Below are 23,436 nucleotides of genomic sequence, written 5' to 3' on the forward strand. Positions count from 1 at the left end.
TGTGAGTGCGAGTGTATGCACGAGTGCGTGTGTGTGAGCGTGTGTGTGAGTGCGTGTGTGTGTGTGTGTGAGTGTGTGAGAGTGCGTGTGGGTGTGTGTGTGTGTGTGTGTGTGTGTGAGCGTGCGAGTGTGAGTATGTAAGTGTGTGTGTGTATGTATGTGTGTGCGCATGTGCGTGTGTGTGAGTGTGTATGTGTGTGTAATTATTTTCTAAAAGAATAATTCACTAAATAGCCATTGATATATAATTTTCTATATTCACATAAGGGAAGTGATGACTGCCTAGCCTACAGCATAAACTATTTACAACTGGCCTGCCTCTTCAGAACATATGATAACCTGCATGTAGTTTCATTAAAAGGTAAGTCAACCTGCAGTGCAGTATGGTCCTCCTGTGACTTTTCTCCAGCTGTTCTTCCCGTCACAAACTGTTTGATCTCTGAGGGTTTGATCTTACTTACACTCGCTCACTGAAGAGATAAGCCATAAATGCAGCATTTAGACACTTAAAGTAATTTTATTTCAAATAATAAAAAATATATAAAATAGACTTATTAACTCCATGACCAACTAAACACAATAAACATGTTAAATCTGAAATGCTGTGGTATTGACTTCCAGAGCACACTTTCCACTCTGCTAAGTGAATCTCAGCATTTTTGGCTCTTTGTATTCATACAGAATAAAGAACAATAACAGGAAACAACCACTGGCCACCTTCTCTGCCTGTACAAAATGGCTGCACGTTATGAGCCCACAACAGACCAGCACAGGGGGCAGCCACGTCCAGGCATCACATTCAATAACTGCAAGTATGAGAACACAGCACAGTGCACTACAACTTCACAGCACTGGCAGGAGACTACATCACCCATAATGCAACATAAATTAAATAGAAATATACACACGCATACACACTCACACACAAATGTATATATATATTAGTGCAATACTACAATATAGAAATGAATTACAGGTAGTTCCTGAAGGTATTTTACATACAGACTGACTCACCCTGTCCACAATTAGGATTTTGCACAATACCAGGAATAATTATGCTGGAGAAACAGCTGTTATGACGTTTCATAAAGGTGTGAGAAACATTTCAGTGTACTTCTGAACAGAATTATAAGTGCACTGTGACGGTGCTTTTGAGTGTAGTGTGCAGGTATTGTACAGGTGTCCAGTATGAAGTTGTCCCCTCTGACCTCTGACCTCTGACCCTGGGCCTCAGATGCCGAAGATGACCCGGAGGTCGGCCAGGGACAGTTTGGTAAAGGAGATGCCCGTCCCAGAGAGCACCTTGGAGGCCAGCTCCTTCTTCTTCTCCTGGAGAGAGGAGATCTTATCCTCCACTGTGCCTTCACATATGAACCTTCGGGAAACAGTTATGAAACACCTCAGTTTTCACTTCACACACAAAAATGCGTGCGCACACACACACACACACACACACTTGGGTTTCTGTTGTCTTCAGTCTGAGTAACTTGCTTCTAAAGCACCGGTTTCATTTCGCTGGCACCCAGTTGAGAGGACTTTCACTTCCACTGACCTAAGAGAGGGCGAATCCTCCCGGAAACAGGAGGCCCCAAAATCTCCTCCAGTGTGTAATTCCATTCTTTCCTAGCTTTGAGAGGACACACCCCCTCTTCACCCATATATGGGCACGCCCCTAGCTCACCTGTGTATGGTGACGTTGCGGTGCTGGCCCACCCTGTAGATGCGGTCACACGCCTGGTCCTCAAGGGCTGGGTTCCTACAGAGCAGTCACAGTCAGAGTTACCACACCACAGTCACCACACCACAGTCACAGTTACCACACTGCAGTCACAGTCACAGTTACCACACTACAGTCACAGTTACCACACCACAGTCACAGTTACCACACTACAGTCACAGTTACCACACTACAGTCACTGTCACCACACCACAGTCACAGTTACCACACTACAGTCACAGTCACCACACCACAGTCACAGTTACCACACTACAGTCACAGTCACCACACCACAGTCACAGTTACCACACTAGTCACAGTCACCACACCAGTCACAGTTACCACACCGCAGTCACAGTTACCACACCACAGTCACAGTTACCACACTACAGTCACAGTCACACACCACAGTCAGTTACCACGCCACAGATGCAGTTACCACCACACAGTGACAGTTACCACACTGCAGTCACAGTCACCACACCACAGTCACACACCACAGTTACCACACCACAGTCACAGTTACACACCACAGTCACAGTCACCACACTGCTGTCACAGTCACACACCCAGTCACAGTCACCACACATCACAGTCACAGTTACACACCACAGTCACAGTTACCACACTGCAGTCACAGTTACCACACCGCAGTCACAGTCACACACCACAGTCACAGTCACCACACCACAGTCACAGTTACCACACTACAGTCACAGTTACCACGCCACAGATCCAGTTACCACACTGCTGTCACAGTCACACATCCCAGTCACAGTCACCACACATCACACATCACAGTCACAGTTACACACCACAGTCACAGTTACCACACTGCAGTCACAGTTACCACACCGCAGTCACAGTTACCACACCACAGTCACAGTTACACACCACAGTCACAGTTACCACACCACAGTCACAGTTACCACACCACAGTCACAGTTACCACACTACAGACGCAGTTAGCACACTGCACAGCTAATGTGTGATCATTATGATGTTACTTCCCGTTTTAGATGCTATTGAGATTTGTGTCTCACCAGTGCATGTCCAAGAGGAAGAGGTGATTTCCTCCAGTCAGGTTAATGCCCACACCACCAGCACAGAGAGACACCAGCATCACCTGTGAACACAGAGATTAATACTGCAGACACAGCAACCCATTCACCCTAAACACAGAGATTAATACTGCATTAATACTCTGTGCCTGGGATACTCTCTCCCTCTCGCCCACCTGTGGGCCTTTGGGGTTGGTGTTAAACTCCTCCACCAGCTCCATGCGGCGTTTGGGGTTGACCGTCCCGTCGATGGTGGCAAAGCGGAGCCCCAGGCTGTCCAGGTGAACGGCCACGATCCGGAGCATGCTGGTCCACTGCGACACGATCACACTGCGCCAGACATTTTAATCATCAGCAGATACAACCCACAGAACAGCATGCTGGTCCACTGCGACACAATCACGCTGCACCAGACATTTTAATCAACAGCAGATACAACCCACAGAACAGCAGTCCACTGCGACACGATCACGCTGCGCCAGACATTTTAATCAACAGCAGATACAACCCACAGAACAGCATGCTGGTCCACTGCGACACGATCACGCTGTGCCAGACATTTTAATCATCAGCAGATACAACCCACAGAACAGCATGCTGGTCCACTGCGACACAATCACGCTGCACCAGACATTTTAATCAACAGCAGATACAACCCACAGAACAGCAGTCCACTGCGACACGATCACGCTGCGCCAGACATTTTAATCAACAGCAGATACAACCCACAGAACAGCATGCTGGTCCACTGCGACACGATCACGCTGTGCCAGACATTTTAATCACCAGCAGATACAACCCACAGAACAGCATGCTGGTCCACTGCGACACGATCACGCTGCGCCAGACATTTTAATCATCAGCAGATACAACCCACAGAACAGCATGCTGGTCCACTGCGACACAATCACGCTGCACCAGACATTTTAATCAACAGCAGATACAACCCACAGAACAGCAGTCCACTGCGACACGATCACGCTGCGCCAGACATTTTAATCAACAGCAGATACAACCCACAGAACAGCATGCTGGTCCACTGCGACACGATCACGCTGTGCCAGACATTTTAATCACCAGCAGATACAACCCACAGAACAGCATGCTGGTCCACTGCGACACGATCACGCTGCGCCAGACATTTTAATCACTAGCAGATACAACCCACAGAACAGCATGCTGGTCCACTGCGACACAATCACGCTGCACCAGACATTTTAATCACCAGCAGATACAACCCACAGAACAGCATGCTGGTCACCTTGGGATGTGGTTACGGCATGGTCGAGGCATGTTAGACAAATGTTTCCGAAGCGTTCTGTGAACGTTTACCTTTTCTGAGCCTCGCACCCCTGTCTGATAGCCTTCAGCTCAGTGAGGACAGCAGAAATCTAAACAAAATCAATCAGAAACAAAACAGTGTGAACCACACACCGCATCACACTGATTTAGCCACACACTGTATCACACTGATTTAACCACACACCATAACTCACTGATTTAACCACACACCGTGTCACACTGATTTAGCCACACTGTATCACACTGATTTAACCACACACCGTCTCTCACTGATTTAACCACACACCGTCTCTCACTGATTTAACCACACACCATATATCTCACTGATTTAACCACACACCATATAACACTGATTTAACCACACACCATATCACACTGATTTAACCACACACCATATAACACTGATTTAACCACACACCATACATCTCACTGATTTAACCACACACCATATAACACTGATTTAACCACACACCATACATCTCACGGATTTAACCACACACTGTATCTCACTGATTTAACCTGGGGCTCTACCTTGGTGCTCTCGCGGGTGTCCTGGAACAGCCCGGCGGGGAAGCGGCTGCCATTGAGGGACACGGTGTCTCCAGGGTCCGGGCCGGACGGTTCGGAGAGGCACAGCGCGCTCAGCTGCTCCTCCAGAGAGAGGGCGATCCCGTCCCCCTGCAGCTCCGACTGGTCCAGGGTCTGCAGGGACACGCCTCGGACTCAAACACTACACACACTGCGTCTGTGTATCAGAGGTTAACTGTGTGGACGGATGTACTGGTGTGTCTAGCTTCTTCTGTAGGGATGTGCAGGTTTGTGAGTAGGAGAACACCTTTATTCAGAACAAACTGTCAGGTGTGTACAGGTGAGTGCAGATGTATAAAGGTATGTTCAGGCGTGTTCATGTGTGCGCAGATGTACAAAGGTGTGTTCAGGTGTGTGCAGGTGTATAAAGGTGTGTTCAGGTGTGTGCAGATGCGTGCAGGTGTGTTCAGGTGTGTACAGGTGTATAAAGGTCTGTTCAGGTGTGTTGAGGTGCGCACCTTCTTCAGCAGGGACAGGTGGCAGCAGCACTGCCGCAGCCTCAGCAGGAGGGACAGGATGTGCACGGCGCTGGAGGCCTGGGCGGGGGGGGCGGAGCCGAGTGAGTCCGCCTGCGACACGCCAAACTCCCGCGCCACTGCGGGCAGGCGTGACGACTTCAGCACGCGACGCAAACACACAAACACGCGACGCAAACACGCAACACGCGATGCAGACACGCAACTTTCAGCAAGTACACAAACCCACACGCGATACAGAAAAGTGCCACATAAATGAAATGATTAATTAATTCATTCATTCATTCTTTCGCCCATGTTCTGCGTTTGAACACTCACCTTTCTCAAAGGGGTTCACACTGATCTCCAAACACTCACCTTTCTCAAAGGGGTTCACACTGCTCTCCAAACACTCACCTTTCTCAAAGGGGTTCACACTGCTCTCCAAACACTCACCTTTCTCAAAGGGGTTCACACTGCTCCCCGTTTTGACATCAGTGCCCTCGTGTCTCTTCAGGTAAGACTGGAGAGTCGACCTGAAGCATCCATCAAATGTTTAGAATGGAGACATGCTCCATGAACAGGCTTCAGTAAACACTAAAGCACTAGCTCTAGTGTGGAAGTACTGGTTCTATAACAGTAAGACTTCAATAAATACTCAGGTGTGGAGAGCACAAGTCCTATAACTGTAAGGCTTAATAAACCTGCATTACCTAGACTGAGCAAAAACCACATCGTAAACAGACTGTTCTTCTTTGGACAGTTTTATACGGTGGACTTCGCTGGTTCGATCAGGCAGGGAGACCTACAGCAAGAGAGAAGGGAACATGGATGAGGCTGAAATGCAGTGAACAGAGCCAGTGAAAACAGACCTGAGAAGATTCACCACTGTTCCAAGTGTTCTCCATTTATAGATAATGACTCTCACTGTGGTTTGGAGTCCCAGAGCCTAAGAAATGGTTTTGTATCCCTTTTCAGTCTGAGATATTTGATATACTTGTAGAAACTTTATAGTGACTATTTCACTCTGATGGTAAGGTTCAATACGAGTTTAGATTCAACAGGACTGGCCGCAATCAAGCTGTGTTCAGTCAGCTGAATCTAATTATCAATTAAATTTTTCATGTGTGATACCGGTGTTTGATAACTTTTTTCATTAAATAAATGAAATAATAATCTAAAATTATGTTTTGTGCTTAACTCAGCATCCTTTTGCCTACTATTACATCCTGTCTAAATATCTGAAGCCATTCAGTGTGACAAATATGCCACAACAGATCAAGATAGAGGTAGATACTTTTTCATGGCACTGCACACAAGTAACCACAAATACTTATGATCAGAGCACATGGACTTTATTGGATTCAATCAACTGATTTGGGATTTGACTTTTTCCTTTAGGGATAATCCAGCACATCCAATCTGCCCATTCATTTCCAGAAGGACCTTGAATGTGTGCTAGCGGACGTAGCTCTGGGATGAGTGTGTATGGTGCTACTCCAGCCTCCAACTCAAATATGCATTATCAGGCCACTACTTATATGTTAGTAAGCAGGCTACATGCCTTATAGTCATTGTTTTTGAAAATTTTACAACATGCAGTAACAGCATACACATCATGCCGTCATAATACAGCTAACTGGCTAACACGGCACAGAGATGTAGCCACTGATACACAGCTAAGCTAAACTAAGCTAAGCCAGTGCTCATGTATGAATGGCAAACATACAAATGAAACGGAGCTTGGTTCTTATAGAGGAGCTCCCCCTTGTGGATAGTGTGGTAATGCGGTACCAGGGGCTTTCCGGACGGGTCCAGCTGGGTCTTGGTCCTGCGTAGCAGCAGTGCTCGGGTCAGGATGTTCAGTCTCTCCCCTCCTCTCTTAGAGCCGTTGTCCACCTGGGCCTTCCACAGCTTGTACTCATCAAAGGGAGAACACCGGAGAAACCTGGCACAGGTGAGGGACCCTTTACTAATACACCTGTGCAAACATCATCGCACTCACACACACTCGCACAAACACACACACACGCACACACATGCACACACTCTACACACGCATGCACGTATGAACACACACACACACACACACACACTCATACGCAGGGAGTACACACACACCTACACACACTCGTATTTGAGCAGGGAGTACACACACGCACACCTACACTCGTACTTGAGCAAGGAGTACACACACACACGCACACACACACACATACTTGAGCAGCGAGTACACACGCGCGCGCGTGCACACACACACTCATACTTAAGCAGGGAGTACACACACACGCACACACACTCGTACTTGAGCAGGGAGTACACACACACACACACACACTCGTACTTGAGCAGGGAGTACACACACACACGCGCGCGCGTGCGTGCGTGCGTGCACACACACACACTCGTACTTGAGCAGGGAGTACACACACACACACACACACACACACTCGTACTTGAGCAGGGAGTACACACACACACGCGCGCACTTGTACTTGAGCAGGGAGTACACACACACTCGTACTTGACCAGGGAGTACACACACACACACACACACACACACACACACTCGTACTTGACCAGGGAGTACACACACACTCGTACTTGAGCAGGGAGTACACACACACACGTGCACACACACACACACACGCACACGCACACACACACACACACACTCGTACTTGAGCAGGGAGTACATGTCCAGCAGGTTGTTCTGTATGGGGGTGCCAGTCACTGCCCAGCGGGCACCAGCTCTCAGCTGGCACACTGCCAGGGACGTCTGGACTTTGGGGTTTTTGATGTTGTGGGCCTCGTCCAGAACCAGCCGGGCCCAGGACACACGCAGGAGGGGGGACAGGTCTGGCGTCTGGGGGGCAGAACCAGGAGAGGGGAGCATGCAAACGCTCCTTTCAGCAGATGTGCTTGAGTAGATTTACTAACACACAACTTATATACTCATTTAGCTGCTGCTTCGTACGTTATTCACATTCAAAGTGGTCAGCATCATTGTTAAAATACATGTTAAATACATGTCTTGCATGTTATGTGTTGTAGTAGAAATGTTTATGTTTTCTTCGCCCGTCCTGGAGCAGACATTTTGTCCTTTGCCTATTTTGGAGCAGACATTTTGTCCTTTTCCAGTTTTGGAGCAGACATTTTGTCCTTTTCCAGTTTTGGAGCAGACATTTTGTCCTTTGCCCATTCTGGAGCAGACATTTTGAATGGCTGAGTGAGGCAGCAGAGGGGGATGAGACGCACCAGGTCCTCTGTGTCCTGGCAGGGCTTCTCTGCGTCGCCCTTCTGGGCGGGCAACTCCTTGGAGACCAGGCTGTAGGTGGTCACCACCACGTCATGCCCGGCCAGCCTGGACCACGCCAAAAACATGGCACCTAGTAAGCATCGCTCCGACAGACCCATGACCTTCCTGAACACGCCCTGTACAACTCACACATTTACACTAACACATCGCTAACCCTGACACACACCTGAGCTTCAGCAGAGACACTCTTACACTCTACTTCCCAGAGATCTTCAAAAACACAATACAACACGCAGCTTCCAATGAACATCTGTATATAAACTCAAAGAAGAGAATCAGCATTCTCACAGAAGATGTAGCACAGGTGTATAAGGGAGAGCAGGTGGTGTATTAGCAGTGCAGGTGTATTAGCGGTACAGGTGTGCAGGTGTATTAGTGGTATAGGTGTGCAGGTGTATTAGTGGTATAGGTGTGCAGGTGTATTAGTGGTACAGGTGTATTAATGGTATAGGTGTGCAGGTGTATTAGTGGTACAGGTGTGCAGGTGTATTAGTGGTATAGGTGTGCAGGTGTATTAGTGGTACAGGTGTGCAGGTGTATTAGTGGTACAGGTGTGCAGGTGTATTAGTGGTACAGGTGTGCAGATGCATTAGTGGTACAGGTGTGCAGGTGCATTAGTGGTACAGGTGTATTAATGGTATAGGTGTGCAGGTGTATTAGTGGTATAGGTGTGCAGGTGTATTAGTGGTATAGGTGTGCAGGTGCATTAGTGGTACAGGTGTATTAATGGTATAGGTGTGCAGGTGTATTAGTGGTACAGGTGTGCAGGTGTATTAGTGGTACAGGTGTGCAGGTGTATTAGTGGTATAGGTGTGCAGATGTATTCATGGTATAGGTGTGCAGGTGCATTAGTGGTACAGGTGTGCAGGTGTATTAGTGGTACAGGTGTTCAGGTCTATTAGTGGTACAGGTGTGCAGATGTATTAATGGTACAGGTGTGCAGGTGCATTAGTGGTACAGGTGTGCAGATGTATTAGTGGTACAGGTGTGCAGATGTATTAATGGTACAGGTGCATTAGTGGTACAGGTGTGCAGGTGCATTAGTGGTACAGGTGTGCAGGTGCATTAGTGGTACAGGTGTATTAATGGTATAGGTGTGCAGGTGTATTAGTGGTACAGGTGTGCAGGTGTATTAGTGGTTCTTACAGGCGTGCGCTCTTTTGACGGCTGGGCCCGTGGTATAGGTACACACTGAGGCGACTGCTCTTCACGTGCCGCTCGATCTCCTTCTTCCAGTGGTGGATCAGGGAGGCGGGGCAAATCACCAGAGTACCCTGGGAGACCACCTGGGCTGAGTCTGTGCAGAGAACACACACTGACTCACTCAACCCCACAGAGAACACACACTGACTCACTCAACCCCAGAGAACACACACACTGACTCACTCAACCCCAGAGAACACACACACTGACTCACTCAACCCCAGAGAACACACACACTGACTCACTCAACCCCAGAGAACACACACTGACTCACTCAACCCCAGAGAACACACACACTGACTCACTCAACCCCAGAGAACACACACTGACTCACTCAACCCCAGAGAACACACACCGACTCACTCAACCCCACAGAGCACACACACTGACTCACTCAACCCCAGAGAACACACACTGACTCACTCAACCCCAGAGAACACACAGTGACTCACTCAACCCCACAGAGAACACACAGTGACTCACTCAACCCCACAGAGAACACACACTGACTCACTCAACCCCAGTGAACACACACTGACTCACTCAACCCCACTGAGAACACACACTGACTCACTCAACCCCACAGAGAACACACACTGACTCACTCAACCCCACAGAGAACACACACTGACTCACTCAACCCCAGAGAACACACACTGACTCACTCAACCCCACAGAGAACACACAGTGACTCACTCAACCCCAGAGAACACACAGTGACTCACTCAACCCCAGAGAACACACAGTGACTCACTCAACCCCACAGAGAACACACACTGACTCACTCAACCCCAGAGAACACACACTGACTCACTCAACCCCACAGAGAACACAGTGACTCACTCAACCCCAGTGAACACACACTGACTCACTCAACCCCACAGAGAACACACACTGACTCACTCAACCCCACAGAGAACACAGTGACTCACTCAACCCCAGTGAACACACACTGACTCACTCAACCCCACAGAGAACACACACTGACTCACTCAACCCCACAGAGCACACACACGGACTCACTCAACCTCACAGGGAACACAAACTGACTCACTCAACCCCACAGAGAACACACACTGACTCACTCAACCCCAGAGAACACACAGTGACTCACTCAACCCCACAGAGAACACACACTGACTCACTCAACCCCAGAGAACACACACTGACTCGGACACAGACTCAGCCCCACAGAGCACTAGATGTAATGGTTTCCCAATAAGAAGTTCACACAAATAGCCAGAGCCAATCCTGGCAGACGCCACAGATGTATTATAGTTTCTAAAAGAGTCGTCTTGACATGAAACAAGAAGGACGGATCACCTGTTTTGGAGATCCAGCCTTCCTTCTCCTCTTCCTCCTCCTTCTTCTTCTTCCTCTGTGCCAGGATGAGGGCTATTATGGTCAGAGTCTTCCCCAGACCCATGTCATCCGCTGGAGAGGGTATAACACACTCACAACATTCTCATGACATTCCTACAACATTCTCATAACATTATCACAAAGTATAAAACAAGAAAAGATTAACATTCCAATAAATCACTGTTACAGTACGCTCATATACTTACGACATGGTGGCGCAGACGTACAAATGTGGAATATTATTCAGGAGGTGAAATGATGTAGAGAGCTCCGTCTTATACTTCTGCTCATTATTATATTATTATATTTACAGCAACAGAGTATACGGAGATCAGACGAACAGAAATGAGCCTTTTTGAGCAGAAGCGCAAACGCACAGATTGCAAGGGACAGTACGCACAAGATGTGTGGGACTACATTACCTAGAATTCCTCCACAGGGCTTCTGGGTCTCCCTCCAGAGCAGCCAGGCCAGGGCCTGCTTCTGATGGGGGAGTAACTGCACCTGCACCAGGAAGACAATGACCTCATCAGCCCATCTCCACAACAACGCAGCCACAGGCAAGAACTGGATCATTATGACATCATCATAGGCTATTTGAGCCAACTGTAATACACACATTTATTAAGAACCAAAATCCAACTTCAAATAACCTCCTCTCAGACACAAGACTTGTATATTTAAGATGAGAGGCAGTATAATAATGTGTGTGAGTGTGTGTGTGTGTGTGTGTGTGTGAGTGTGTGTGTGTGTGTGTGAGAGTGTGTGTGTGTGCGTGTGTGTGCGTGTGCGAGTGTGCGAGTGTGCGTGTGTGAGTGAGCGTGTGTGTGTGTGTGAGTGTGTGAGAGTGTGTGTGTATGTGTGTGAGCGTGTGTGTGTGAGCGTGTGTGTGAGTGTGAGTGTGCGAGTGTGTGAGTGTGTATGTGTGCGTGTGTGTGTGTGAGTGCGTGTGAGTGTGTGTGTGTGAGTGTGAGTGTGTGTGTGTGTGTGTGTGTGTGTGTGTGTGAGTATGTGGGTGTGTGAGTACGTGAGTGAGTGTGTGTGTGTGTGTGAGTATGTGGGTGTGTGAGTGTGCGAGTGTGTGTGTATGTGTGTGTGTGTGTGTGAGTGTGCGTGTGCGAGTGTGCGTGTGCGAGTGCGAGTGCGCGTGTGCGAGTGTGCGTGTGCGAGTGTGCGTGTGCGAGTGTGTGCGTCTGAGTGCGAAGCGGACTCTCAGACACAAGACTTGTATATTTAAGATGAGAGGCAGTATAATAATGTGTGTGAGTGTGTGTGTGTGTGTGTGTGTGTGTGAGTGTGTGTGTGTGTGTGTGTGTGTGTGTGTGAGAGTGTGCGAGTGTGCCTGTGTGAGTGAGCGTGTGTGTGTGTGTGTGAGTGTGTGAGAGTGTGAGTGTGTGTATGTGTGGACTCTCAGACACAAGACTTGTATATTTAAGATGAGAGGCAGTATAATAATGTGTGTGAGTGTGTGTGTGTGTGTGTGTGTGTGTGAGTGTGTGTGTGTGCGTGTGCGAGTGTGCGAGTGTGCGTGTGTGAGTGAGCGTGTGTGTGTGAGTGTGTGAGAGTGTGAGTGTGTGTATGTGTGTGAGCGTGTGCGTGTGAGCGTGTGAGTGTGCGTCTGAGTGCGAAGCGGACTCTCAGACACAAGACTTGTATATTTAAGATGAGGCAGTATAATAATGTGTGTGAGTGTGTGTGTGTGTGTGTGAGTGTGTGTGTGTGTGTGTGAGAGTGTGCGAGTGTGCGTGTGTGAGTGAGCGTGTGTGTGTGTGTGAGTGTGTGAGAGTGTGAGTGTGTGTATGTGTGGACTCTCAGACACAAGACTTGTATATTTAAGATGAGAGGCAGTATAATAATGTGTGTGAGTGTGTGTGTGTGTGTGTGTGTGTGTGAGTGTGTGTGTGTGCGTGTGCGAGTGTGCGAGTGTGCGAGTGTGCGTGTGTGAGTGAGCGTGTGTGTGTGTGTGAGTGTGTGAGAGTGTGAGTGTGTGTATGTGTGTGAGCGTGTGTGTGTGAGCGTGTGTGTGAGTGTGCGAGTGTGTGAGTGTGTATGTGTGCGTGTGTGTGTGTGAGTGCGTGTGTGTGAGCGTGTGTGTGTGAGTGTGTGTGTGTGTGAGTGTGTGTGTGTGTGTGTGTGTGTGTGTGTGTGTGAGTGAGTGTGTGTGCGTGTGTGTGTGAGTGAGTGTGAGCGTGTGAGCGTGTGAGTGTGTGTGTGTGTGAGTGTGAGCGTGTGTGCGTGTGAGCGTGTGTGTGTGTGTGAGTGCGTGTGCGTCTGAGTGCGAAGCGGACCCTGATGCCTTTGGGATCGGGAGCCTCGCTGTGGGGGGCGGGGCAGGACTCCAGGGAGCCGTGCAGGTGGTCGATGGTCTCAGCGGTGGCGTTTTTCACAGCAAGCATCCGGCTGTCCGTCATCCTCCCCCCGTACAGGGCGTGGCCCTCTGAGTTTACTGCTAGAGAGAGAGAGCAGAGTCACACACACACTTACACACTCACACACACACTATACCCTCTATACACACACACACACAGGACACACAGACACAGACACACACTTACACACTCACACACACACTATACCCTCTATACACACACACTCAGGCACACTGACACAGACACAGACACACACACACACACGCTCACACACACACACACACACTTACACACACACTATACCCTCTATACACACACACACACACTATACCCTCTATATACACACACACACTATACCCTCTATACACACACACACAGGACACACAGACACACACACACACACACACTATACCCTCTATACACACACACACAGGCACACTGACAAGCGTGAGATCACACTCCAGCACACTTTTGGCTCAACCATGACATCTACAGGTGAAAAGCCATTACTACACCCTTAGATCCTGTCAGAAACAGGCAGAGAGAAGATTTGTGAGGACACCGTCGAGCTGCTCACCTCCATACCCCTGTGAGGACCCCAGGCCCAGCTGCAGGCCGAGGGAGCTGGGCGGGGCCAGCAAAGGGGCGGGGCCTGGCAGCAGGATGGTGCCTCCCGGTCGAGCAAAAGGGTTTGAGAGGCCAGGGGCGGGTTCCCGCTTGGCTCCGGCTACATCCTGTGGTTCTGAGCCTGACAAAGCAAAAACAATAACGTCAGAAAAACGGGCCGTGCTGTTGGCATTACTGACCCAATTTCACTTCACTGCGTAATAGAGCCCATCCTGTTAAAAGGTTTTTACTGACTGCCTGACAAAGGGAATTTCAACCAGGTAGGTCTTTGTCAGGTGACTGTTACCTGATGACATGGGTCACGTAAAGACCTACCTGGTCAAAAAACATTTTTCCGCCTCTCTAACTATCCCACCCCAAACGCCTCTCAGCTGGAACCCCGACTGAGTGAGGGGGGCGGCACCTTACCGCACTCGTGGGCGTGTCCGTGGGCGTGTCCGGGAGGGGTCAGGGTCAGAGATGCCAGAGCGTCCTCCAGCTCCTTCACCTGAGTCTGCAGCCTCGCCCCTTTATCCGGCAGCACAGAGACATTCACCACCGACAGCGTGGCCTGAACACACACACACACACACACACACACACACACACACGCGCGCACGCACACACACACACACGGACACGCACACACACACGCGCGCACACACACACGCACACACACACACACGCACGCACACACGCACATACACACATATGAGTAAGTCAGTGAATCAAAGCAGCGCAGGTGAGTGTATCAGTGAGGCAGAGCAGGTGAGTGGCAGTGAGTCAGAGCAGGTGAGTGTGTCAGTGAGTCAGAGCAGGTGAGTGTGTCAGTGAGTCAGAGCAGGTGAGTGTATCAGTGAGTCAGAGCGGCGCAAGTGAGTCCGTACCTTCTTCTGTTTGAGCTGTGCTGAGAGTTGGCTGTGCAGGGCGTGGGGGTCGGCCGGGGGCGTCTGGGTGACCCTCTGGAACCCGGGGAAAGAGGTGAGGGTTTTTTGTATGGGGGCTGAGACCTGTGGGGGCGTCAGCTTGGGCCCTGGCTGGACCGAGACAAGCTGTACATCATCATCATTCTCATCATCATCATCCTCCTTCAGACCCAGTGCTAGGGCCTCCGTCTCCCCCACAGCCTCCTGTGGGTGGGGTCTGGACAGGGTCACGACCTCTCCTTCCAAACAGCCCATCCCCCTCCTGTTCTCACCCTCCTTCTCCCTGCCCGTCCCCTTCCCAGCATGCTGTTCTGTCTCTTTACTGCTCTTTCCAGCATGCTGTTCTGTCTCCTTACTGCTCTTCCCAGCATGCTGTTCTCTCTCTTTACTGCTCTTCCCAGCATGCTGTTCTGTCTCCTTACTGCTCTTCCCAGCATGCTGTTCTCTCTCTTTACTGCTCTTCCCAGCATGCTGTTCTGTCTCTTTACTGCTCTTCCCAGCATGCTGTTCTGTCTCTTTACTGCTCTTCCCAGCATGCCGTTCTGTCTCTTTACTGCTCTTCCCAGCATGCCGTTCTGTCTCTTTACTGCTCTTCCCAGCATGCCGTTCTGTCTCTTTACTGCTCTTCCCAGCATGCCGTTCTGTCTCCTTACTGCTCTTCCCAGCATGCTGTTCTGTCTCTTTACTGCTCTTCCCAGCATGCTGTTCTGTCTCTTTACTGCTCTTCCCAGCATGCCATTCTGTCTCTTTACTGCTCTTCCCAGCATGCTGTTCTGTCTCTTTACTGCTCTTCCCAGCATGCCGTTCTGTCTCCTTACTACTCTTCCCAGCATGCTGTTCTGTCTCTGTGCTTTCAGGCTGGTCTTTTTGGGGTTCTGTAGTGTCCTCCTCTCTGACGTTGGAGGGCGGGGCACTGGGCACTCTCTCTCTCTCCCTTTCTCCAGTTGTGCTGCTGCCCTGTGCCACGCCCGGCACTTCGGCCGACGCCCTCTTCTTCACCCTCATCCCGACGGGAAGCTCCCTGCTCCTCCAGGACTCAGCCACCGCACCGCCCTCTTCTCCATCCCCATTCCCCCTCTCAATCCATCCTTTCTCTTTCCTGCTCTTTCTCTCTCCTCCCTCACCCCTTTTTTCTTTCTTATCATCCCTCTCTCCTTCTCTACTCTGGCTCTCCCTCTTTCCCACTTTTTCTTCTTCTCCGGCCTCCTCTGCTCTCCTTCCTTCCCTCCCTCCTTTCCTACCCTCCCTTTCAGGCTTTTCTTTCTCTTTGTCTCTCCTCAGGTCTCCTTTCTCACTCTTGCTCTTTCTCACTCTATTTTCAGTATCTCTATCCCCCTCTTCTTTCCTGCTCTCTCTGTCCTTCTCTCCTTTCGTTATCTCATCGCCCCTCTCCGGTCTGTCGCTCCCTCCCTCCTGAATGATCCTCCACTCTGAGGGTTGCCCTGTTCTACTTGGGGCCTTGAATGGATTCCTCTCCTGGGGGAGTCGGCAGGAATGAGACTCCCCATCTAAGGGGGGGTTCCTCTTCTCCACCTCCACCTGCAGGAATAAGCCACAGTGTCATCACTATGGCAACAGTGCCATCAGTATAGCAACAGTGTCACCACTACGGTCACACGGTCACAACATTAGGTTGGTGCTCAAAATATTGAAGTGGCAACACATAATCATGACTGAAAAACAAAATCACAACATGACAAATGTGTCATGATGGCAAAAACACATGACAATGTGACAATGACACTGGACCATAACAACAGCATCAAAAGATGATCTTAATGCCACATGGAGAGAGGACCACTGCAGTGCGCTTGTCTTAGCTACAGTCATTAATTCCGGCCCAGGTGAACCAATTAATGAGCTGGGAGTTATTCTGCCACCCCTGACCCTGAATAACAGCTGGAGTTATTCTGCCACCCCTGGCCCTGAATAACAGCTGGAGTTATTCTGCCACCCCTGACCCTGAATAACAGCTGGAGTTATTCCACCACCCCTGACCCTGAATAAGAGCTCGAGTTATTCCACCACCCCTGACCCTGAATAACAGCTGGAGTTATTCCGCCAGCTGCTCCACAGGGCAGGGAGAGAGGGGTACAGGGTACAGGGTACAGGGTACAGGTGCTTACCCCTTTCCACGGGACACTGCCACACCACCTCTTCCCTTCACTCCTCCCCAAAACACAACGGAAAAACAGCCTGCAACACAAGCAAAGAGCAGAAGCTTATTTTTAAATGACCCTTTAATTTTTTACATATAACCACCATAACCCCCCTGATTTCTTGCACACACACACACACACCTGTACCTGCCCCCCTCACACACACCTGTAGCTGCTTCCCCTCACACACACACACCCACACATCTGTACCTGCCCTCCCCCCCACACACACACCTGTAGCTGCCCCCCCCCCCCACCCCACCCTCCACCTCCCAGACACACCTGTACCTGCCCTCCCCCCCACACACACACACCTGTAGCCGTTTTGTTGCTGGGCCAGCACAAGGGCCTGGAGCTCCACTACAGACTCGTCGTGGTGCAAACAGTGAGAGGGAGGAATGCTGGTGAAACAAAGAGAAAGACAACAGGTCTGCCGATAATATTCACAATGAAACGAGCAGGCATATGAGCAAGGTTTCCACAGAACAAAATGTACGGAGTTATTTTAATCCATTCATTCCCCGTGATTCTTGACAATGTTTCCAGTGCATTACATTACATTACATTACAGGCATTTGGCAGACGCTCTTATCCAGAGCGACGTACAACAAAGTGTATAACCATAACCAGGAACAAGTATGACGAAACCCCTAGAGAGAAGTACCGGTCCAAGTACAGGGAACAACCGCATAGTTCAATTTGGGCCCTGGTGGTTAAACTGATTAACACTAACAACGAGAACGGCAACAACGCAATCTATGGAGAAAAAAACACATTAAACACACAAGCACGAGAAAAACATTACGACTGACAGTGAACTCTTGACGTTCATAGACCAAGTTCAGTATAACAGATGAACCCTAGACATCAAGGGCATACAGAAACACACCACACACGTGTAAACTGTGACGGGCTGTCACGAGCACACACAGCGTCGCCCGCCGAACGGAACAGGAACTTCAACACTACTTCTGTCCCGAAGACACTTGAATTCGGGAGTCTCTGATAATGTTGCAAACCGGCAAAAAAAAAACCCGTTTTCGTTGCGTGTGAAAGGGGTAAGTGGAGCACATACTCTGTCTGCTGAATGAACCCGCACGGGCTTCCCCGCGCGCCGCCGCACACGTAGAAGCTCTTTCCCTTGTTCGGACCATCTTTGACGCCGGTCTTCAGGAAACACCGATCTCCTGAAACGCAGACACGGGGAAACCGCAACTAGGAAACGTTCAAATAGCCTAGTCACGAATCATTAAACACGAACTACCGCGCCAACAAAATATCGATACATGTCATTCGCCAACTTAGTGTTGAACTGAACATGCATCAAACAAATGCAACATTTCTTCAACAACACGTCCCGTCTACAAAAAAGTAGCTCGCTAAATAACTATTAGGCGAATAGCTTAATGTCTGGCTGTAGCAGGGCAGTATGGTTTCGGTTTGAATTCATAAGGACTGACATAATTCGCTAGATAAAACGTCTCCGCAGTTTAGTTCGTTAACCTAATAAACATCAAGACGAACCAATGTTTATTATAAATACGTAATGAATCACAGCTGTAACTCACTGTGTGCATCACAAAGCACTATCTCCATCGTGCCTTGAACGTCTTCAGAACTATCTGCTTTTCCAAGCATGTAGTCATGCACCGCCCTTTTCCCGAAAGCGCAGTCGCGGCGTAACTCAAAAACTCACTAACCAATAAGAACAGAAGAAATACTCTTTAAAGGCGGGGTTTTAGAATACTGTTCTTTCATAGTTTTGTTTTGACAGACAGCTCCGTCTATCCAATCAGTAATGCGACTTTAAAAGTGACTGTGAGAGTTTCAGTGAACCACACCGCGGCGCCAGAACCTCACATCACGAGCCGTAGCGGCGTCACTGCAACGAAATGACAGTTCTATCAGAGATTGTCACGAGATAGTCTCCGCAATAAATGGAAAATAATTTTATCTACCCTTGATAAGGGGAGCCTGGGTCTGTTCTGAACCCTAACATTGGTGAGACTAAATGGCTGTTTTCAATGGGGTAAGTGTCCCTTTACATACCCCAGTAAATACCCCCTTATTTACCCCAGTAAATGCCCCAATGAATTAATTTAAAAGATTCTTCAGTCATCCACTGCTTCCATGGTCTACCAGGTTGTTGGCTATTGCTGAGCTCCCCAGCGCATGCTGGCTCAGCCTCATGATGGCTGCTTCACTGCCCTGTGGTCCTCCTGTTGAAAGACAACAGCAACAGACCCCACATGCAAATGCCCCACCTGGAATTGACTCCAGAGCTTTTGTTCACTTCATTGTGCGTGAACTAATGAAGCAACAACACACAGCTGACCAAGAAACAGCTGGGCAGTCAACTGTCAGATTACTTTCTGTGCCCTAAAATGGGTCAACTGTGTATACAAATGTCTGTCATTCCTAGGAGGTTCACCTGGTAAGGATGCTAATACCCTCAAATTACAGCTGACAGCCCATTAACCCCAAATTCAACGTTTCATTTCTAACCCAATATTGTAGAGTACAGATCCAGTATAACAAAAATTGTGCCACCGTTCAAATGCTTACAGACTGCAATGTATGTTCAGTAATTATTTGCAAGCCAGTTATAAAGTATGATGAGTCTACCCTTGGACTGGAACTTGCAAATGAGTTAATTTGTGTTGCTAATCGGTCCTACTAAACAGTGCATGGATTATGAGCACCGACAACTCTACTCAGAGATCTAAGTGTTGTTTGTGTTTGGTATCACTGGTTTGTATTTAGATCCTACAAGAGTAAGTTCTCTGCTTACAGTCTTCTTGACAACACACCTCCCCTGTATGTTACCTGTACAGTGAAGGGTATTCTCAGGTGCCACCTTGGTTCAGTGCATCAGAGGACAAACAATGTGGGTTATATGGATGCAACAGACCCACAGTCACAGAAAGATTAATTCTAAAGACTTGGCAAAGAGCATCCAGCCAACCTGTTATGCAAGTACATGCTGCATTATGTGCAAGATAAAATATGTTTTTTTTTTTTTTTAAATCAAAGGAGAAGTGTTAAATTAGAGAGTGGTTGAGAATGTTTCCTTACACATACTCCTGCACCTTACCTGGGTTACACTGGCTGTACCTCACAACCACACCTGTACCTGTAACTGCTGCAGGTGTACTTCCTCTTCAAATGGACGTTTCCTGGGTGGAGACTTGCACTGTCCGTCTGTCAAATTTGGTAGATGGACTCCCATGATCCCTTGCACTGAAGTTGTTTTTCCTGTTTGAACGGTCGTTGTGCAGTGCTGGCTTTGTTATTATGGTCTGGACTCACCTGGATATTCTCCTGTGGAAATTTAAGACCTCCACAGACAAATGTACACAAATGTTTGGACGCACACACACACACACACACACACTCATCTGCAATGACACTCTGACAAGAGCAAATGCATGCACACCCAGAAAGGCTCACCAATGCCAGCACACACACACACACACACATACACCTAAACTCAGAAAATGTGTACACAACATTCATTTTATCATTGAATCACATAATATACCCGCCTTTACAAGAGTAACCATCATTAAAACACTACACCTGCAAACATCCTCATACACATATACACATGCACACAACTGTACACACAGACAAACGAATAAACATAAAAATATTATTTTTCCCCTGTATTGTATCACCGTAATTAGACACAGATGCTATACTTAGGCCTGTAGCTGGGGTGGGGTGGGGGGGCTGGTTTAGCCCTGTAGCTGGGTTGGGTTGGGTTAGCCCTGTAGCTGGGCTGTGTTGGGTTAGCCCTGTAGCTGGGCTGGGTTGGGTTAGCCCTGTAGCTGGGGTGGGGTGGGGGGGCTGGTTTAGCCCTGTAGCTGGGTTGGGTTGGGTTAGCCCTGTAGCTGGGCTGGGTTGGGTCGAGTTAGCCCTGTAGCTGGGTTAGGTTGAGATAGCCCTGTAGCTGGGGGAGGGGTTGGGTTAGCCCTGTAGCTGGATTAGGTTGGGTTAGCCCTCTAGCTTGGTTGGGTTAGTCCTGTAGCTGGGCTGGGTTGGGTCAGCCATGTAGCTGGATTAGGTTGGGTTAGCCCTCTAGCTTGGTTGGGTTAGTCCTGTAGCTGGGCTGGGTTGGGTCAGCCATGTAGCTGGGTTAGGTTGAGATAGCCCTATAGCTGGGTTGGGTTAGCCCTGTAGCTGGGGGAAGGGTTGGTTTGGGTTAGCCCTGTAGCTGGGCTGGGTTGGGTGAGCCCTGTAGCTGGGCTGGGTTGAGATAGCCCTGTAGCTGGGTTGGGTTGTGTTAGCCCTGTAGCTGGGTTGGGTTGGGTAAGCCCTATAGCTGGGCTGGGTTGGGTCAGCCCTGTAGCTGGGTTAGGTTGGGTTAGACCTCTAGCTTGGTTGGGTTAGTCCTGTAGCTGGGCTGGGTTGGGTCAGCCATGTAGCTGGGTTAGGTTGAGATAGCCCTGTAGCTGGGTTGGGTTGGGTTAGCCCTGTAGCTGGGGGAAGGGTTGGGTTGGGTTAGCCCTGTAGCTGGGCTGGGTTGGGATAGCCCTGTAGCTGGGTTGGGTTAGCCCTGTAGCTGGGTTGGTTTGGGTAAGCCCTATAGCTGGGTTAGCCCTGTAGCTGGGGGGGGGGGGGGGGGGGTTGGGTTGGGTTAGCCCTGTAGCTGGGTTAGGTTGGGTTAGCCCTGTAGCTGGTGGGGTTGGGTTGGGTTAGCCCTGTAGCTGGGCTGGGCTGGGTTGGGTTGGGTTAGCCCCGTAGCTGTACTGGGTATGCTCGGTTGTTAATAACTTACCAGGCTGCCAGGCAGTGAGAGTGCAGAGGAGTTACTAATGGAAGCTAATTACACCACTCAGTCCAGGCCTGCCTCCTCAGCCTGGCTGAAAATTCACACCCCCCCTTCCCCAACCACCACTAACCCCCCCCCCCCCCCCCTCTACTGATTGCCTGACACTAAATTTCTCCTCTTCCTCACTTCACTGATTAATTCTCTCCTCTAGGAGAGCAGAAGGAAAGGAAATGTGTTTGTTTCTCTCTCTCACACACACAGGACATTCATGCCAGGTGTGCTGTTCTGTACAGGTGTGCTTACAGGCAAAACACAGTGCAGACAAATGGGGTCTGCACACATACTAAACTAATATCATGCATGCACACTAATGTTCCTTCAGCATTCTCCTGGCTCTGTGCTGCACTGAAACAGGAAGTGCTCTCTCAGAGGTGAAACGACTTTCTGCTTCCACTGCAATAGACAGAAGGGTTTCCAAACAGGCTTTTATTTTTTCACGGCTTCTACATTCAAGGATTAAACAGCAACAGGGAAGCAGGAATGAACACAAACACAAGCCGGGCGCATAAAGACAACTCTGACTTTCCGCTGTTTTAATTCAGTGCACTGTTTTTGTACAAAGTTTGAAAAACAATAGAAAACACAACACTCAAAAAAAAAAAAAAAAAAACTAAACTCAGCAATGTCACCACAGAGCTACTCTGTACACGAGCCAGCCGAAGCACTCCCCAAACGTTCCCGCAACCCACGGAGAACGCTGAGCTAGCCTGATGTGTAGTACAAAAAAAAACCCACACAACTCAGGGTGATTCCGTACAGCCAGTCCAACGGCTGTTTCCATGGCAACAGACTCCACCCTTCTCCCTCTGTTCCGCCTGCACAGCCAGCAAGAACATCAGTTATTAACACCACCGGGAGCCATTCACCTCACCATTCATTTCCCACTGACAGCCAGTGGAGAGAGAACGCCTTTATGTTTATGATTTGCATTTTTGTTTTACTGTTGTCTGTACTGGCTGGGGAACAGAGCAGATAAAACTCAGCCTTTACACTGTCACGAGAACAGAGAGAGGACGCCACTGAAACTGCTGGCAAAAAACAAACAAACAAACAAAACAAAAAATAAAACTAGTTTCCAGGACTTTTGAAGTCAAATATAAAACTACAAAACATCAGAATATATTCCCCGCTTTTTTCTTTCATGCAATATACATTTTGACAGAACAGTAAAGACTGCCAGAGACAGAGTGAAGATTTACAGTAAAGATCCTCCAAAATCAGTTTCTCTCTCCTTCCCTGTCCCTCCACCCCCTCCTCTCTCTCCCTCCCTCTCTCTCTCTCACACACACACACACACATGCACACACATACCCATTTGCACACACACACACACACCCATGCACACACTCACGCACACACACACACCCATTCGTGCACACACACACACACACACAAATACCCATTTGCGCACACACACACACACACACACACACACCACTGCACACACACACACACACACACACACACCCATTCGTGCACACACACACACACACACACACACACACACACACACACACCCATTCGTGCACACACAC

At 49.1% G+C, this 23,436-nt stretch overlaps 1 protein-coding gene across 1 annotated transcript; it reads right to left on the bottom strand.

The window, feature by feature from the left end:
* Positions 1-501: 501 nt before the first annotated feature.
* On the bottom strand, positions 502-18,750 carry ttf2 (transcription termination factor, RNA polymerase II). Its single transcript, XM_035409469.1, has 26 exons — positions 18,636-18,750; positions 18,143-18,254; positions 17,382-17,468; positions 17,035-17,104; positions 16,154-16,447; positions 15,628-16,069; positions 15,496-15,527; positions 14,870-15,391; positions 14,412-14,553; positions 13,954-14,124; positions 13,296-13,456; positions 11,430-11,511; positions 10,969-11,079; positions 9,589-9,739; positions 8,382-8,487; positions 7,805-7,989; positions 6,918-7,071; positions 5,837-5,928; positions 5,580-5,659; positions 5,127-5,263; positions 4,612-4,782; positions 4,111-4,169; positions 2,955-3,108; positions 2,761-2,843; positions 1,682-1,756; positions 502-1,375 (listed from the first exon to the last, which is right to left on the bottom strand). Exons 1-26 carry the CDS (start codon positions 18,703-18,705, stop codon positions 1,231-1,233), a joined length of 3,888 nt encoding a protein of 1,295 aa, XP_035265360.1. The 5' UTR covers positions 18,706-18,750; the 3' UTR covers positions 502-1,230.
* Positions 18,751-23,436: the final 4,686 nt, after the last annotated feature.

This window comes from Anguilla anguilla, chromosome 3 (assembly GCF_013347855.1).
Source record: "Anguilla anguilla isolate fAngAng1 chromosome 3, fAngAng1.pri, whole genome shotgun sequence".
NCBI lineage: Eukaryota > Metazoa > Chordata > Actinopteri > Anguilliformes > Anguillidae > Anguilla > Anguilla anguilla.

Coding starts and splice junctions, on each gene's coding strand:
- ttf2 (XM_035409469.1), bottom strand. CDS start 18,705: ATGCTTGGAAAAGCAGATAGTTCTGAAGACGTTCAAGGCACGATGGAG. Junction 15,528..15,627: donor ATGGCATGCTGGGAAGAGCA/GTAAAGAGACAG, acceptor TGGGAAGAGCAG/TAAAGAGACAGAACGGCATG. Junction 4,170..4,611: donor ACACCCGCGAGAGCACCAAG/GTAGAGCCCCAG, acceptor GATTTTGTTTAG/ATTTCTGCTGTCCTCACTGA.